Source organism: Trichomonas vaginalis, chromosome II, assembly GCF_026262505.1.
Source record: "Trichomonas vaginalis G3 chromosome II, whole genome shotgun sequence".
In the NCBI taxonomy this organism is placed as follows: Eukaryota; Parabasalia; order Trichomonadida; family Trichomonadidae; genus Trichomonas; species Trichomonas vaginalis.
The window spans coordinates 7,329,000-7,344,686 of NC_067204.1; the positions used below are offsets into that span (position 1 = coordinate 7,329,000).

General features: G+C 31.2%; 9 protein-coding genes across 9 annotated transcripts, besides 2 other annotated features; 6 read left to right on the forward strand and 3 right to left on the reverse strand.

The window, feature by feature from the left end:
- Positions 1-135: 135 nt before the first annotated feature.
- On the forward strand, positions 136-845 carry TVAGG3_0500990 (protein serine/threonine kinase protein; the record flags this gene model as incomplete). The annotated part of the gene is made up of 1 exon (XM_001304125.1): positions 373-744. The coding sequence occupies one exon, from the start codon at positions 373-375 to the stop codon at positions 742-744; it is 372 nt and encodes a 123-aa protein (XP_001304126.1).
- Positions 846-906: 61 nt separating this feature from the next.
- On the reverse strand, positions 907-1,944 carry TVAGG3_0501000 (regulation of protein localization to cell-cell adherens junction; the record flags this gene model as incomplete). Its single annotated transcript, XM_001304126.1, has 1 exon — positions 986-1,735. The coding sequence occupies one exon, from the start codon at positions 1,733-1,735 to the stop codon at positions 986-988; it is 750 nt and encodes a 249-aa protein (XP_001304127.1).
- A 430-nt stretch (positions 1,945-2,374) lies between these two features.
- TVAGG3_0501010 (PCI domain family) lies at positions 2,375-4,068 on the forward strand (the record flags this gene model as incomplete). The annotated part of the gene is made up of 1 exon (XM_001304127.2): positions 2,496-3,626. One exon carries the CDS (start codon positions 2,496-2,498, stop codon positions 3,624-3,626), a length of 1,131 nt encoding a protein of 376 aa, XP_001304128.1.
- A 1,487-nt stretch (positions 4,069-5,555) lies between these two features.
- Positions 5,556-6,804, forward strand: TVAGG3_0501020 (uncharacterized protein; the record flags this gene model as incomplete). Its single annotated transcript, XM_001304128.1, has 1 exon — positions 5,556-6,797. The coding sequence occupies one exon, from the start codon at positions 5,556-5,558 to the stop codon at positions 6,795-6,797; it is 1,242 nt and encodes a 413-aa protein (XP_001304129.1).
- Positions 6,805-7,511: 707 nt separating this feature from the next.
- TVAGG3_0501030 (cysteine-rich, acidic integral membrane protein-related family) lies at positions 7,512-7,834 on the forward strand (the record flags this gene model as incomplete). The annotated part of the gene is made up of 1 exon (XM_051236606.1): positions 7,541-7,807. The coding sequence occupies one exon, from the start codon at positions 7,541-7,543 to the stop codon at positions 7,805-7,807; it is 267 nt and encodes an 88-aa protein (XP_051094430.1).
- A 171-nt stretch (positions 7,835-8,005) lies between these two features.
- On the reverse strand, positions 8,006-8,654 carry TVAGG3_0501040 (uncharacterized protein; the record flags this gene model as incomplete). The annotated part of the gene is made up of 1 exon (XM_001304130.1): positions 8,029-8,628. One exon carries the CDS (start codon positions 8,626-8,628, stop codon positions 8,029-8,031), a length of 600 nt encoding a protein of 199 aa, XP_001304131.1.
- A 15-nt stretch (positions 8,655-8,669) lies between these two features.
- Positions 8,670-9,710: a mobile genetic element.
- A 186-nt stretch (positions 9,711-9,896) lies between these two features.
- On the forward strand, positions 9,897-10,652 carry TVAGG3_0501060 (ribonuclease inhibitor domain-containing protein; the record flags this gene model as incomplete). Its single annotated transcript, XM_001304131.1, has 1 exon — positions 10,060-10,629. One exon carries the CDS (start codon positions 10,060-10,062, stop codon positions 10,627-10,629), a length of 570 nt encoding a protein of 189 aa, XP_001304132.1.
- Positions 10,653-11,023: 371 nt separating this feature from the next.
- On the forward strand, positions 11,024-11,599 carry TVAGG3_0501070 (GTPase protein; the record flags this gene model as incomplete). The annotated part of the gene is made up of 1 exon (XM_001304132.1): positions 11,024-11,599. The coding sequence occupies one exon, from the start codon at positions 11,024-11,026 to the stop codon at positions 11,597-11,599; it is 576 nt and encodes a 191-aa protein (XP_001304133.1).
- A 424-nt stretch (positions 11,600-12,023) lies between these two features.
- TVAGG3_0501080 (RNA polymerase II transcription regulator recruiting protein) lies at positions 12,024-12,712 on the reverse strand (the record flags this gene model as incomplete). Its single annotated transcript, XM_001304133.1, has 1 exon — positions 12,109-12,684. The coding sequence occupies one exon, from the start codon at positions 12,682-12,684 to the stop codon at positions 12,109-12,111; it is 576 nt and encodes a 191-aa protein (XP_001304134.1).
- A 1,079-nt stretch (positions 12,713-13,791) lies between these two features.
- Positions 13,792-14,565: a mobile genetic element.
- Positions 14,566-15,687: the final 1,122 nt, after the last annotated feature.

The following is a 15,687-nucleotide window of genomic DNA, read 5'->3' on the forward strand; positions in this document are numbered from 1 at the left end:
CATTTTCAGAATAAAAATTTTAATTTTAATCTAAACAAAAATTTCTTATGGGCTAGAGGGCACGAAGTGCCTGGAAGCCCCACTACCTTTTTTTTTTTTTTTTTTTTTTGAATACATTCAACTGATGTTTTGCGCAATAAATTTCAGCGTTGCCACAAAAAGTGACAACTGGATGAGTGATAAACCAAAATATCAAAAGCTCAACCAGATTAGAAATTCTCATCATGATATTGCATGCAATTATGCTTTAGATACTACAACGTGCGTCCAGGCTTTTTGGTATGAGTGTGTCAACAATAATATGTCACAAGAAACATTCAACGCGCTTTTGATCAATTAACAGAGGCCAAAAGCATCCAATCCCCATATTTAATGAACATTTTAGACATTTCACAATCATATCAACCATCGAAATTCATCATTGTCACAGAGGCCACTGACTCTCCATCTCTTGCAGCATATATCAAGCAATTAGTCGCTCCTCCACCAGATAAGACAATCATTCGCTGGTTCAAATCCTTGGCAACTGCAGTACAAGCAATACACAGTTCACCTTTGAAAATTTCTCATGGACAAATCTCATTGCACAACGTTTATTTTAGAACCTCTCCATCTAACATTAAACTCGGTCTACCGATTTCAAACCTAAGCTTAAGATATGTCACAAATCAATCAATCAATTACAGCAGCATACAAGTTAATTACGAGATGTCTTCAAGGAGAGGCTTTCAGAATCAACATTGACGATCTTTTGAAGGATCCGTTGTTCAATGAGTAATTCTTCTCAATTATTATTATTATAATTTTTTTTTTCTTACGCATTGTTTTTTCTTTATAATTTTTCGACTAAATACTATTTTTATTTTAAAATAATGATCGAATAATCTGATTTTGAGGCTCTGATTTCGAAATATCAAAAATTGTTGACAAAGTTTTATCAGTAGTAAAAAATCTGATATTAAATATATACAATAATGTTTATAGATTAAACTTTCCGCGTTGGTAGGCTTACGTTGGGGTCATTAAGTACATATGAAGGTACATAAGGGATAACAGATGATTTTCTAAGTGTAATTATTTCAAGCAATCCGTTTGTGTCTATTGGAGGAGCAGCAATTATTTCCATATCTTCATCAGTCAAAAATAATTGTTCGGTAACTTCGAATCCGTTAAAAATTTCGTCGTAATGCTGTAGTAAGTTACAGAATAAAATGTTGGTTATCTTTGGATCGAAATTGAAGAAGTTAGGGCCAATTACAATTGCAATGTTACTAGCGTTCATTTTGTTCTTGGCATTGTTTTGCTTTAGGTCAACAAGGAACTTTCCGATGAATGCGAGTGTATAAATACGAGCTTTTGGTAATTGGAGAATTATCTCTCTCAATCCGGAAGTAACTTCTGGTTCTGATTTCGTAGAAAGCTGCTCTAAAGTATTATTAAATGTTGCAGGGAAAAATGGAGTTTTTTCAACTTTATCTCGGAAATATTTTTTCAAACAATTCGCTAAAGTATGAACATTACTGTATTTTGACCAATCAGCAATCTTACCTTTATCTAATTTTGCAATTATTTCGTTTATATCAGCTTGTGAACCATTTAATCTGAATAAACCGACTTCATTGATCGCATTAAGCTCTCTTAAGCGTGAGACAAGATCGGTGACAATAAATGGAATCTTGCCACCGAACTGTTCTGGAAGCCTTGTAAAGAAACATGGGGATTTATTTCCTTTCATAAAAATTTGTCACTTTTCATTTTATTCTTCGAGTAATTGTGTAAAACTCGCGAATATCCATGAAACAAATTCTGCATCATACTCCAGGTACCTTTGTATTGTTGAAAACCGAAACAAGTCATCCGACATGTTATATTTCGCTAACGAAATCAAATTTTTTGATGTTTGTATTAGTGATAAGATTATTTAAAAGTGGATATATCATTTCCTCTGGAATGTTTTGCTATTTTTTATCGTAAATTTGATTGAAAACATTATAATCCATATTTCAAATTCAATATATTTTTTATTCTATTTAATATTTATGTCTTTACCTTTTGAAAACAGTGAATTAACTTACACGTCAGTAATTCGACTGAGTATCACTCAACTAGTTTCAATTGAATATGATTATCTTTGATATTATCATACAGATGATATTCTCTTCAAAATCAATAAAATTAGCTGGGTGAGCATATAATTTATCTGTATTACAATATAATGAAAAAAAAAACCAATTATTTAGATATCCTTTCAGTCATACCCTTATGATATGATACATTTCTGGTAATCAATTCTTATCTCAGCTTTCGTATGGAAAAATTAAAAAAATTTAAAAAATAATTCCATCAATAATAGCTTTTGGTGAATGTTCCTGTAGGAAATTGTTCCCGGATACAATTTAATTCATTCTTTTTGGAAAATTTCAAGATCCTCTGGCAAAATTTTCCTTGCATTATTTTGTAAACTTCTGAAATCGAAATTATGACAGTCAAAACAAATGACTGAGCGCCAGCAATTGATTAACAGATTAGTCCATCTGGTAAAAACAAGTATCTCTATTAGATACTATCTTCACCTCCTTAGGAATGAAAAAGACCCTCCTTCTAAACAGATGTTGAAATCTCAATTAGAAGTGTACGCCCAAGAAACAAACTGCTCAGAAATTACTTTTGTTATGAATTCTGCAATACAACCCACCTCTAAGATTATTATCGGAGGAACTCTCCTGAAAAACAAAGAACCTAAAGGAGCTTTCGGCATCGGAAAGGGCGGCAGTGAAGATCAAAAGAGTAACCACAGCACAAAGGCCTCTACCGATATGTCAAACTTCCATTATAAAAATGCTCTTGTAAACTATCAAAAAGCAATCAAAGAATCCAAAAAAGATAAATTCTACATGCAGAGGATGGAAGCCAACTACATGCTTGAAAACTATAATGTTGCTTATGCTCTTGCCTGTAAAACAGGAAATCCCACACTCAAATTCTTGATGGCAGTTACATCTGGACATTTCCAAGAAGCCAATGCAGTAATTCCTAATTTGAACTTGGATGGAACCCACAAGGGATCTGAAACTAGAGATTTTGTCAACAAATTCTGCTTAGTTCAGTTGATTATGTACGTAAAGCTTGCAACATCACCATCCACTGATGTTATTGAAATGTTTGACAAGCTTAACCACATCGTCCTCAACTTCAAACTTCCTCACATCTCTAATATTGTCGATGCCTTCAAAGCACATGATTACGGCAAAGCCATGCAATACATCAACATGCTCGAACCTAATTTATACGATTCCCTTTACGCTGCTCCTGTTTCCAAGGAAATGATCGACGCAATGATCGGAAGAAATATTATCAACTTCATTTTGCCATGCTCCCGCATTTCCTTATTCACAATCTCTGTGCAGTCATCCACAAATATCGCTACAGTTTGCGCTCACGTAATAAACGCAATCCGCGAAGGAGAATTGACAGGAAAGATCGATCCTGAAACAAACGAATACATCCACTTCGACTCCAGATACAGTGAAGTTGTCAAACTCTATAACGATCTTACAGTTATTGAAAACAACGTCGATAGAGCATTGTTCATGTTCAATGCTAAGAAAGTTGTCACAGAACCATAAATTTTCGACTAAAATTGATTGAATAAACACAATATTTATTTAATTTACTTTGTTATTTTTTCAATTTTTTAAATTTCAACATTTTTCTAATTATATCATTTGAATATTGTAACATTTAAGGTGGTCGTTTCTGGTTGATAAACCCAAAATCTGGGAAAAGCCAGTGGGGAAAAAATAATCTTGTAAAAAAATCGGGCCTCCGGCCATGAACATCACAAAGTTAATGTCGCCATTTATGAAATATGCCCTATATTATTTTTCCTTTTTCTTTCCTTTCCTCCTTTTTCCTTTTATTTTCTCCTTCTCTTTCTGTTTTTTTCTTTATTCATTGATTTCCTCTTGGTATTTCGAAATTTTATTCAAATAATTTAATAACTTTATAAACCAATTAGTTTAATAATTTATACATTATCTACCAATTTTACACTTCAAATATTACAGTTTTTTAAAGTGGATCAAATTACATTTTATTAAGATATTAAAGTTTTGGAATCAGTATTATTTTGAAAAAGCACCTAAGTTATTTAATTAAAATGGTATTATTCAAATATTGAAATTTAAATATAATTTTATTTGCTCAATTTTTTAAATCTGTAAGTACAGTTTTGTTTGAAGTAACAAAAAAATGATATATGCAGTTAGCAAAGTAAATTTACTAATAATAAAAATAGTTTGCTCTAATTCAATTAATTTAAACCTTTGGTAATGATAGAACATGCATAATATTTAAAATATGGATGAAATTCTTTGTATAAAGGTAAGTTGATGAGTTTTTTTTCGAATCTGGGTTTAAAATATCTGAAGGTGAACAATTGATCTTAAGTGTTTATGCTGTATACCAAGAATTACATTAGATTCATTGTTGACTATTTGTTCAAATCTTTCCCATTCAATCACAGGATACTGAATCTGATGGAAAATCATTATTACTGTGAAATTCGCATTGATATCATATGATGATCCATTGCCCTAGAAGTTCGGTGTATCCCAAGTATATGAGGAACACGTATGTTTTTCCCCAGATTTTGGATGAGGTATGGTGAAAATTGAGAACTTTTGTAAAGAAATTGAGAGATTTTGTAAAAAAATTGAGAGGAAAATCTGGTGAAAGAATCACAGATGTGGTGATACCAGAAGGTATGGGAATTGGATGAATACAGGATAGTATGCTCCTATATGAATAGTAGAAACATAATCCATTATCAAATCATCTGGGAAACAACTTTTTCTTCTCCAAAAATATTTTGAAAATGAAAAAATGAAAAAAATTTATTACCATAAAAACCAGATTTTATTACCTCGGGGAACGTTTCCCAGCACTTTTCCACCAGAATCGGCCACCTTATAACATTTGATGTTTTCTACTCGAAAAACCTCATTTTGTTTTTCCAAATAAATTGTAAATTTCTATTTTGATGTCAAAAATTATTGAATTTTAATTCAAAAAATCAATTTCCCAAATTATTTTGAAAATTGGCTCAGGATTGATATCAATAAAATTCAATTATTTTAAATTTTGTATCATATTAACATCAAATTTTCGAAAAATATCGAAAGCATCTTAAAACGTTTTTATAATTTCTAATGAATAACTGTTTTAACTTTGTAAACACAATATAGACTAGATGCAATTTCATTGATATTGTTATATGTATCAATTTCTTTCATATTCTTTAAGAAACATTATATTTATACATTTATGATTAGTTTTAACCATGTTATTACAACATACAACAGTAGGGTTAACAAATGGATATAAAATTAAAGGATAAATTATCATATTGCATGTAAGGAATTCCATATCTTCACAATTCAGATTTCTTTATTCAAAGTCTATCCTAATTAACAATAGTAGATTTAATGTACCTCAATTTGACCTGGTCCAGAACTGCTCAATCCTGAAAAAAACGAGCAAAAATTTTTGAAAGTATGGAGGAAGAAGAAGACAATGACATTGTTAGCATATCAAATAAACTGTTCGATAAGTACTGCGAAGGTGAGTTCATTTCAAAAGAGAATGCGCTAGAGGCAACACTAACTAAATTCAAGAAACTTGATTTCGGAATCCCTCCTGATTGTACAATAGATGATCTTAAATTCATGGTTGAGAACGAGCTTCCTGATGCTGCAATAACACGAGATGGTTTTGAGACATTTTTCAAGAAAGCCTACGAAATAGTATATAATCAACTTTATCCTTCTGGTGAAGAAGAGGAACAGTTCGAAATGAGTCGAGAATTCATACAGGATAGACTTTCTGATCTCCGTGGAGGCGATGATGAAGAAAATGAATTTAATTTTCAATTTATTTCTTTGGTCATTACTAATGCAGACATCACAGGGGCGAAAAACATTACAGAATTCAAATATCTTCAGAATGTAGAGCTCAAAACCAACTCAATTGCAGATCTTACTCCTTTTACACAACTTCCAAATCTAAAAATACTAAATCTCTCAGAGAACAAGATTACAACACTTTCAGGATGTAATTTCCCAACAGTAGAGACCCTCAATCTATCACATAACCAGCTCTCTTTCGTTGATAAATTTGAGGCTCCAAAATTAAAAGAACTTGATCTATCAAACAACCGCATATTCTTCCTTTCAGAAGGTGCATTTACACATTTTCCTAATCTAATTCATTTGTTTTTATCAGCAAATGGATTGAAAAACGTAAAAGAAGGTTGCATGACCGGTTTAAAGAGTTTACAGCAATATAAGCTTGACCAAAATGCATTGACTACATTAGATAATGTTATTCTCCCAGATATGACCGAAGTTAACGATATCGACATCGGAGATAACCAAATTACAGACTTTTCACAGCTAAGTGTACTACCGAAACTTGAAGTTCTGGATGTGCATGGAAATCCAATAGAAAACGTTCAGCCATTTAGAAATCTTGGCAATTTAGAAAATCTTAAATATCTTTACATTTATCAGACCCCATTCTCAGAAACTCCTAACGCTCGAACCGAAATTTTACAATATTTGACTCATGTCGAAGAAATTGACGAAACACCAATAACAGAAGACGATGTAGGTGAAGAAGATCAACAAGATGTCCAAGAAGATGAAGAAGAACAAGATGTTGACCATACAGGAAAAACTAGATATAGAGAAGAATATAATGAGGATAATGAAGAAGCTGAGAATGGAGAGGATAACTGATATCGATATTAATAAATTATTTGTTGTTATTATTTTACTATTTAGTTCATTTATATGAAATTTTATTTCGTTTTTTTTTCTTAACTTCTCTAATATGCTACATGCTATTTATTTTTCAAACTAATTCTAATCTTTATACAGATCTAGTATAACAACTTAGATTAGTATAAAATTATATTTGAACAGGAATTATTTGTTACGTTAGAGTGTTCAAATGTACCAATGTGACATAAATTTTGGTTGTTACATATTGAATCCGTATAATTTCACATTTATTATAAACAACTTTCAATTGTTTTATAATGTGGTACCTTTGAACGACTTTTTCTCTGGCAGTGAACATAGCGACCAGCAAAAGATGCCATACCGTATAACAGATATTTTTATAAAGAATTTTTATACAGTAATGAAGAATTTAAATACATCAATGTATATATATGTTTTGTGAGACACATTCAATTTCGGTGTACTCTCAATCGCTCGATCAGGATCAGCCCATTATCCTCCGAGGAATGGCGGTTTGACACCAGCAAAATATATTTTGAGAAGATAAAAGTTTCAAATTTGAGTGAACAATGAAGATTTTTTTCAAACTTAAGAGATTTACTATTGACACATCAATATAAATAATTGATAAAACCATTGAGAATTTTATTGAATTGAGTGAGATTTTTTGAGAGGGGAAAAAACATTTCTCAATTTATTGAGAGATCACTTGAATCATCATAAAATCATTTTAGAAGATGTCTGCTCAAGAAACATGCCAGTGCAACAAGCAATCCTCAGAGAACTGCCACTGTGATGGTGAGTGCAAGTGTCATCAGAAGGAATGCAAATGCAACGAAGGCTGCATGTGTGGAAACGATTGCCACTGCACAAAAGACAACAAATGCTCACCAGATTGCCATTGTGGAGAAGGCTGCCATTGCAACGAAGGCTGCAAGTGTGGAAACGATTGCCACTGCACAAAAGACAACAAATGCTCACCAGATTGCCATTGTGATCATTAAATTTCTGAATAAAAAAATATATATTTGAAAACAATTCATATTTTTCATTTAACACGATCATGAGATAAACCCAGTTTATTTTTATGGTTTAAAACATAATGATTATTTTCATAATATTAATTCTTCTTGTTTTAGATACTCCTATAGATTTTCTGGTAGGGGAGAATTACATAGACATTAAATAATCTTTACATGACAGGCTAAAGTTTTATATTTTATGTTTATTCAGCTTTTTCCTTCTTTTTGTTAAGGAATTCTCTAAGTTTTTCACCAGCTGGTGTTTTAACAAGAATTGCTGGTGCGACAAGAGCAAGAACAAGAAGAACAGAGAAGAGAACAAAGAAGTTGATGAACTTGTTCACAAATGAAAGGAGAATGCACATTAAAATGAAAGCGATTGTATCTACTGGGTTTGGACATACAAATGTAGCATAAACGAAGAATCCGAAACGCCAAATCATAAGTGCTGGCTTCCAAACAAGGGCAATGATTTCTTCAAGTGTCCAAAGACGATCAAGAGCACCTTCAGCTGATTGTGGGATCTCAGCAATGTATAATTTCTTTACTTTGAGATGTGCATCAAAGCAATAGAATAATTCTAAGATTGGAATTGCAATAATTGCAACAACAAGATTTGGAATGGATGATCTAATAAGTAAACCAAAGATTGTGATCAAACCAATAACTGTAACCATAATTGCTACAAAGAATTTGATGTTCTTGAGCAATAAAGCTGCTTGAAATTGATCAATGAACTCTTTGTATGGTGTAATTGCTTTGACAAACCGACTCTGGATCTCCTCTGGAGTGCAGCCAGCCATTGGCTGAAGATTGTTTTCGATGAGTGTATTCTCTCTATTAAGGGTGCGCCCGGGAGGATCATGTAAACTTCAGAATTTAGAACCTTAATTTTTAAGCAATAACTTGGTACCTAAATAGGTAGGAAAACTCTAAAAATATCAAAAAATACAACTTGGCTCCATAATAATCCTGTCATGGTGGCTGTTTGTATCCCCTAGTATTTTCCTCTTGAATCTCTTTTTCTGTCGAAATTAAATTCAAATCTCAGAAGTAGAAGTGAATAATCGACTTATTACTGCTATTATACGAATAAATAAATTCATTATATTATTTTTATTTACATAATATCTGTTTGAGGTCCATAATTCTATAAATTTTTCTTCAAAAACATTACAATCTTGATAGTTTTGATACTGTTTAATAGGTTTTTGGCACATTATTTAGTATTTACTACGTATAGAGTCGATCTGAACTTAATTTTCGGAAATTTAAAATATTTATTATAAGTAAAATCTGATTTGAAATTTATGTTTAACTACTCATATCTTGCATTATCCTGAGTAGCTTTTGTAAAAATTCATCAAAAAAGATTTTAACGTGCTTTAATTTTTATTTTTTTAAATAATGCATATTATTATATAACTAGCATATTTACAAATTTTAGTGCTTTCAAAAATTTAATCCTCCTCCTCTCAAATAAACGTACATCCGGGTGGCCTGTTTTTTGCAAAAAATAAAATTTCATTTTTTATGCTTAAAAAGTCAGAATTTTTATTTGCTTCTGGGATATATGATGGCTATATCAGATGCCCATTCTTTTTGATACTCAACATTAAACATAAAACTTAGCCGTTAAGGCTCTTCTGAAAATATTTTTTTTTTGAAAAATTTTCGAAAAAAATCAAAAAATTTAAAAATCCCCGAATCTGCAGGGATTTTAAAAAATTCTTTTTAGTAAAACTTAAGGATATTGTATCAGATATATTGGTATGGGCAAATTCAATTTTAATCCAATATTCATCGAGATATTAAGTTAACGAAGCTTTCAAAATTGAGAGGGTAATCCTCCTCCTCTCAAATAAACGTACATGCGGGTGCACCCTTAAGACGCATGACAAATGATCGGTTTTCTTATCAAACACAACTTCACTCAAAATTTCGATATGCAATATATTTTAGATTTAAAACATTTGAAGCATTAATGTTAAAAATATTAGGGTATTGGTCGATCAATACATCTTTTTACAACTATCACTTTTGTCAATTTTTTATAAAATTTTGAATGATATTCAGATTTAGCTTTAAATGAATTTATAGACCAAAACAAAACTCTTGTAATCAAGGGAACAGGAGTTTTAGGGCCTCAAACTGATCATTCAACTGATGCAGTTCATTTGATTATTGAAAATGGAATCACTGAGATAGAAAAAGGTGCATTTTCAAATTACTATATGCTTGAGGATGTTGTATTTCCGGATTCTCTTGAAATAATTGGTAATGATGTGTTTACAAGAACAAAAATTAAGAATTTAACTATACCAAGAAGCGTAATCAATTTGGATTCAGGAAATTCGTTCGATCTAATAGAAACTCTTGAGTATGCGCAAGTTGCACCGGAAAATCCTAAATTTATTTCAATAGACGGAATACTTTATACCAGAGACATGAAAACGTTGTATATTTTTCCAAAAAATAAAAATATAACTTACTTTTCTGTCCCTTATGGAGTTGAAACAATTACAGTTGCTGCTTTCTCTGGAACTCGATACGTTTCAACTTTAGTAATTTCTGAAACAGTACGAACTATAGGCGCATATTTCTGCCGTTATTCGGCGGTACAAGCTGTCATTATCAAACAAAGAAAAGGAAAAATACGAATCAGTGAAAATGATCTTTTTAAAGGAACGATATACAATGTCACTATAGAATATCTCAACCGTCATCCGGAATCTTGTGCATGTAATATTTATAATCAAATTTTAATTTCATTTACTTTATTATCAGTAATAATTCTGATCTAAACTTAACACTAGCTTCTATGTTCTGAACTTGTCTTATTTGTTAAACTTATCTTTACTGTTGTTTTTCCAAAACTGAATTTTGCCTTGATTTCTGAAAATTTGATATTTGTAAGTAATTGATCAAGACCTTATCTTAAATATCGGTAAAGGATTTTTGGGTGTTCGTTGATCAGATTTCAGATTTTTAAATTCAATTTGACAAATTGAATTTTTTTGATTTCAAGGATAATGATTTCGAATTTACAATACAACATCACAAAAATCGACGAAGAATATTTTCCTATCAAAAATTCAATAGTGTTTCTAAAAAAGGTAAATATATAAGGGTAATGCATTTTTGGATAATATTCAATAATAAATTAAATTTTCTATTCTCGCCAAATAAAAAAAGTTAATGACCTCTAATGAAACCCAACCAAGAATTATATTTATTGGGGATTCTGGAGTGGGAAAGACATCAATAATTCATTATGCTAAAAATGGATTCTTCGAAAGTCGTACAATGACTACTATTGGCGCAGGTATAACGCAAATGGAAACAAAGGTTGGAAACGAAACCGTAAAATATCAACTATGGGATACAGCCGGCCAAGAAATGTACAGAAATATTGTTCCTATTTATTTTAAAGGAGCTACCGCTGCAATAATCGTTTTTTCAGTAACGGATGCAGAAACTTTCCGACACCTTGATGGATGGATTAAACAATTGCAAGATCACGCATCAGAGAAAGTTGGAATCGTTTTAGTTGGAAATAAAATTGACAGTCCCGATCATAAAGTAGAAATAGAAGAAGGAAATGCCTACGGAAAGACTTACGGCTATCCAGTTATATATACGTCAGCAGTAACTGGCGAAAACATCGATGTATTAATTGATCATATTGCCTCGTCATTGGCCGCAAAGTCAACGTTTGAGGGAACATCAGTGAATATCCAAACCCCAGCCGAAACAAAAAAGAAATGTTGTTAATACATTTTATTTATTTTGTTTGGTTTCTGCAATTCGGTAGTCTAATTTTATAAAAATGTAATTACTTTTATATGTATTTGTCTTGTTTATGTTATTTAGTTTTTACCATTCAGAATTTCTGATTTAAAAATGGCTTTATTTGAAATATCCATTAGAATTATATACTTCAAAAGCATGAAATTCGTAGTTCAATATTATGATTTATGGCAGAAAATTTCATCGAATTTTAAAAAAGAGGCCCGTTTTAAAACCACACATAGATACAGTACTACTCCATCATACTGATAATTTTCCCAATAAATTTTAAGCATTGTTTTAATCCGCCGAAGCAAATTTCACATCTCTCTCTGAAATTCAGATCGCGTCATTGGGTTGAAAGCAAATATATATAATTTCATAGATAAATATAATAATATATAACTAAACTACGGAAATTTACTAAAAATGAAATGAAATTATAAGGAATATTGCAAAGTGTTAACTGAAAGAATTAACACCACGAGCAATAATCACATTAACGATAGCTCTGACTTTTCCAACTCATTGAAATCAATTGAATCAAAGATTGATTGGAAAAGCTCATTGTCAATTTTTGTCTCAAATTTCTCTTCTTTTTTGACAACGGTAGGCGGTTGATATGGCTTGCTATTAGATGCATCTGAAGTCATATCTAACACGTTGTTCACATTTACATTGCGGCGCATTAATTTGCTATATTGCAATTTAATTGAAATACTTGTTCTATTTTTCATTTGAGATGAAATAAATGACCACTTATGGCCAATCTTCTCAACACAGTTAAGTATAAATAAGTTTTCTTCTGGTGTGAATTCGCATTTGTTTCTTCGATTGTCGAGGTAATTCATCCAGCGCTCCTTGCATTGTCTTACACTTCTTGTACCCATTTGTTGTGACACAACTGTCCAATTAATAACCCTCTTTTTGTGATAGAAATTCACTAATTTAATGAGTTTTTCATCCTCTTCCTTTGAGAACATGCTTCTTTTTCTTTCTTTAACTTCGCCATTATGCTTTTGCTTTGCTTCAGAACCAAATCCATGGAATTCATCATCGCTAGATCCCATATTTATTTAACCAGATAGCGAAATGAAAATCATGCTTTTCAATATTTGAGGCAATTCAATAGGGAGTAAAATTCGGTATTGGAACAGTTCTATATAATTCATTGCATATAGCAAAAATACTCCGGTTACAATGTCAAAAAACTTGAAGGAAATTAAGTTGTTATCAAAATTGAGAGGCCAACAGACAAATAACTCCTAGTTTGAAGGGGACGATGACCAACCAACTTTCTAGTGCAGAATATGAATATATACATCATAATAAATGAAAATAATTAATACAGAAAAACTTTTTTAATGAAATTTCAAGTTTTCCTTCAATTTGATGAGGTGCGTAAATCATATTCCTATTATTCACATGTAGACACAGAAAGAGATATGAAAAAACTAAAATAGAAATTCTGTTTTTCAACGTTTTGATAAAAGATTATAAATTTAAAAAAATAATTATGATATTTTGAATCAATGTGGTAAATTGAATAATTAATAAAACAAAGCAATTTAGAAACTTCTGAATTGATTTTTATATAAAAATGGAAATTAATTTTGAATTTGATAAATATTTTTGCTATTTGATGAAAACATACTGCATACATATTAATATTTTTGCACACTTAAAAAATTGGTCCGGTTAGTTACTTAAAGCATCTTTTCTAGGCTTGATGGTATGTTGATTTCTTTCGGGCACGTTTGAAAGTATTCAATTTATTCAATTTTGATAGAAATTGGCCTCTGCCCTTTTAAATTTTTCAAAAGAGGATTTTATTTTTTATCCGATTTCTGATCGTTATGATACCAATTACACTGTGGATCAAAATAAATTTAGAACGATAATTTTCAATTTTATAAGGCATGTTCCAACAAATATATAAACTTGAATTCTTTGCTGTATGGATAATTTAAAGCAACATTAATTAAAGCAAACATTATAATCGATTATCAATTTCTGGTAATTTCAATTCTGAAAAATTCACAAAATAAACAAAACGTTGTCAATCAATAAAATGACGAATTATTTTTCTTTCTAATAATTCTCTAAGTTTTCAAAATTTAAATGATTTTCTTCCATCTTTGAATCAGAAAATTAAGATTTTTTTAAAGAAAGAGATACCCAGAAACAATTTATAGCAAACTGAACGTTGTCTTTAACATCATATCCTTTACTTTTTGTCATTGCCGACCAATCCCAAAATTTATGCTTATGCCAACTGCTTGAGATGTACTTAAATCTATGTAGTGACTATGTGCAGGTAAATTTTCACCTGAAATCGTTTTACTTCCCTGTTTCCTTTGAAGAGTTTGCACAATACAAAAACCTGTCGACTATTTGAGTCCAAGTTCCAAAACCCAGAACTGTTTCTGGTCTGGTAGAGTTCATTGACGTATAAATAGAGCCTATAGGATATAATGTTTGAAGTATTTCTGTCTTTAATGTTTGAAGCTCTTTTTTGTCTGCTTTCTTGTCATATAAAATCTTGAGCAGTGAATTTAATATTATATTCATCCTTCATGACATAAACATCTTTACATCTAATGTTTCTCATCGTCGTTATGTCGTCATCCGATGTTAAACCTTGTGGAAAGTTAGGAGGTTTACAATATAATGCATCCCACCAGTTTCTTCAACCGTTCCTTCAATACTTTCTATAGCAACAGTTGTGAAGAAATCATGTGTATGGTTCTTGTCTGCTTTCTTCTCAGGCTAACGTTTAAGTCTGTTATTTCAGATATAGAATGTGTATGTCCAACGGCACTTTTCCTGTTTAAGGTTTCTTGTAAGTTTGTAATATTTGCAATGGTATGTGTATGGTTCTTGTCTGCTTTCTTTTCAAGGCTAACGTTTAAGTCTGTTATTTCAGATATAGAATGTGTATGAGTCTTTTTAGAATATTCGTTTTCAGCTCTTGTCACTTCACTTGACATTTTATTGTCAACAATGTTTTGTCTGCTAGTTCAGGATGAGTATGTTCTTTTGTTTGCATAAGCATTGTTAGCTCTTTCTTCTTCTTTTGCTATTGGCATCGTCTACATATTCTTTGTCAGCTTTGTTGTCAACATCTGTTTTCAAAAGAAGTTCATTTATAGGTTTCTCGTTTAAAGTTCCTTTGTTGGATTTATACAGACAGTATGGTTCTTATTGTCTTGAACAGAAACTCATCTGTCATTGGGTTTAATGTCAGTTTTAAGTTTCCTTCTTTCAATGACTCAGATATCTTAGAATAGTTTGAAAAGTTTGTTGTGTTCTTATTTAGAGCTTGCATAATGAGTTGTCGGTTGTGTTGTATTTCTCTTATGGAAGCAATATCTTTCGACATTTTTATTCTAGATAAAATATGCTTCCAATAGAAAAGAAAATTCAAGAGTTGCTACACTAAACCATTAGATGAACTTTTTACTAATGTCGGTCAAAAGTTTGAGACAGAGACCGTAAAGCATGAAGGCTATCGTTTTGACTACCATTAAGATGGCTAAGACCATCTGTCACAAAAGCTATTGGCTTTCGTAGAATGAAGTTCATTTCAGAAGCCATACATGGTTTCCCATTTACGGTCGGTTTTGAAGTTCGATACTATAAACAAGAAAAACGTATGTATGAGAAATTTGAACAGGGAAAACTTTTACAAGTTAGTTTGCTTGTAAACTTAGAAACAACTCTTCAAGCTTTTCAAGAAAAAATAAACGATATCTATATCGAATATGCAAAACAGTATAACATTGACGAGGGAGAATACCATCTCGATATTATTTATGACAGGAAAAAGCAACTGTTAAAATCAATAGAATAGAAGACCTTGGAGAAAACGTTTATATTTCTACAAAATATAACAACTTGGCATGGTATAGATTTATGAGGATGTTAAATCAGCCTGCAGCATATCAGTACACCCAGACTTTTATGAAGTCGAAAACCCTAATGGAACATATGAAAATATTTTCGACCCAGATGCTATTATTGTTCATGCTTCATTTTCTGGTGCGCAAAACTCTTTCTTTATGTCTGATGAA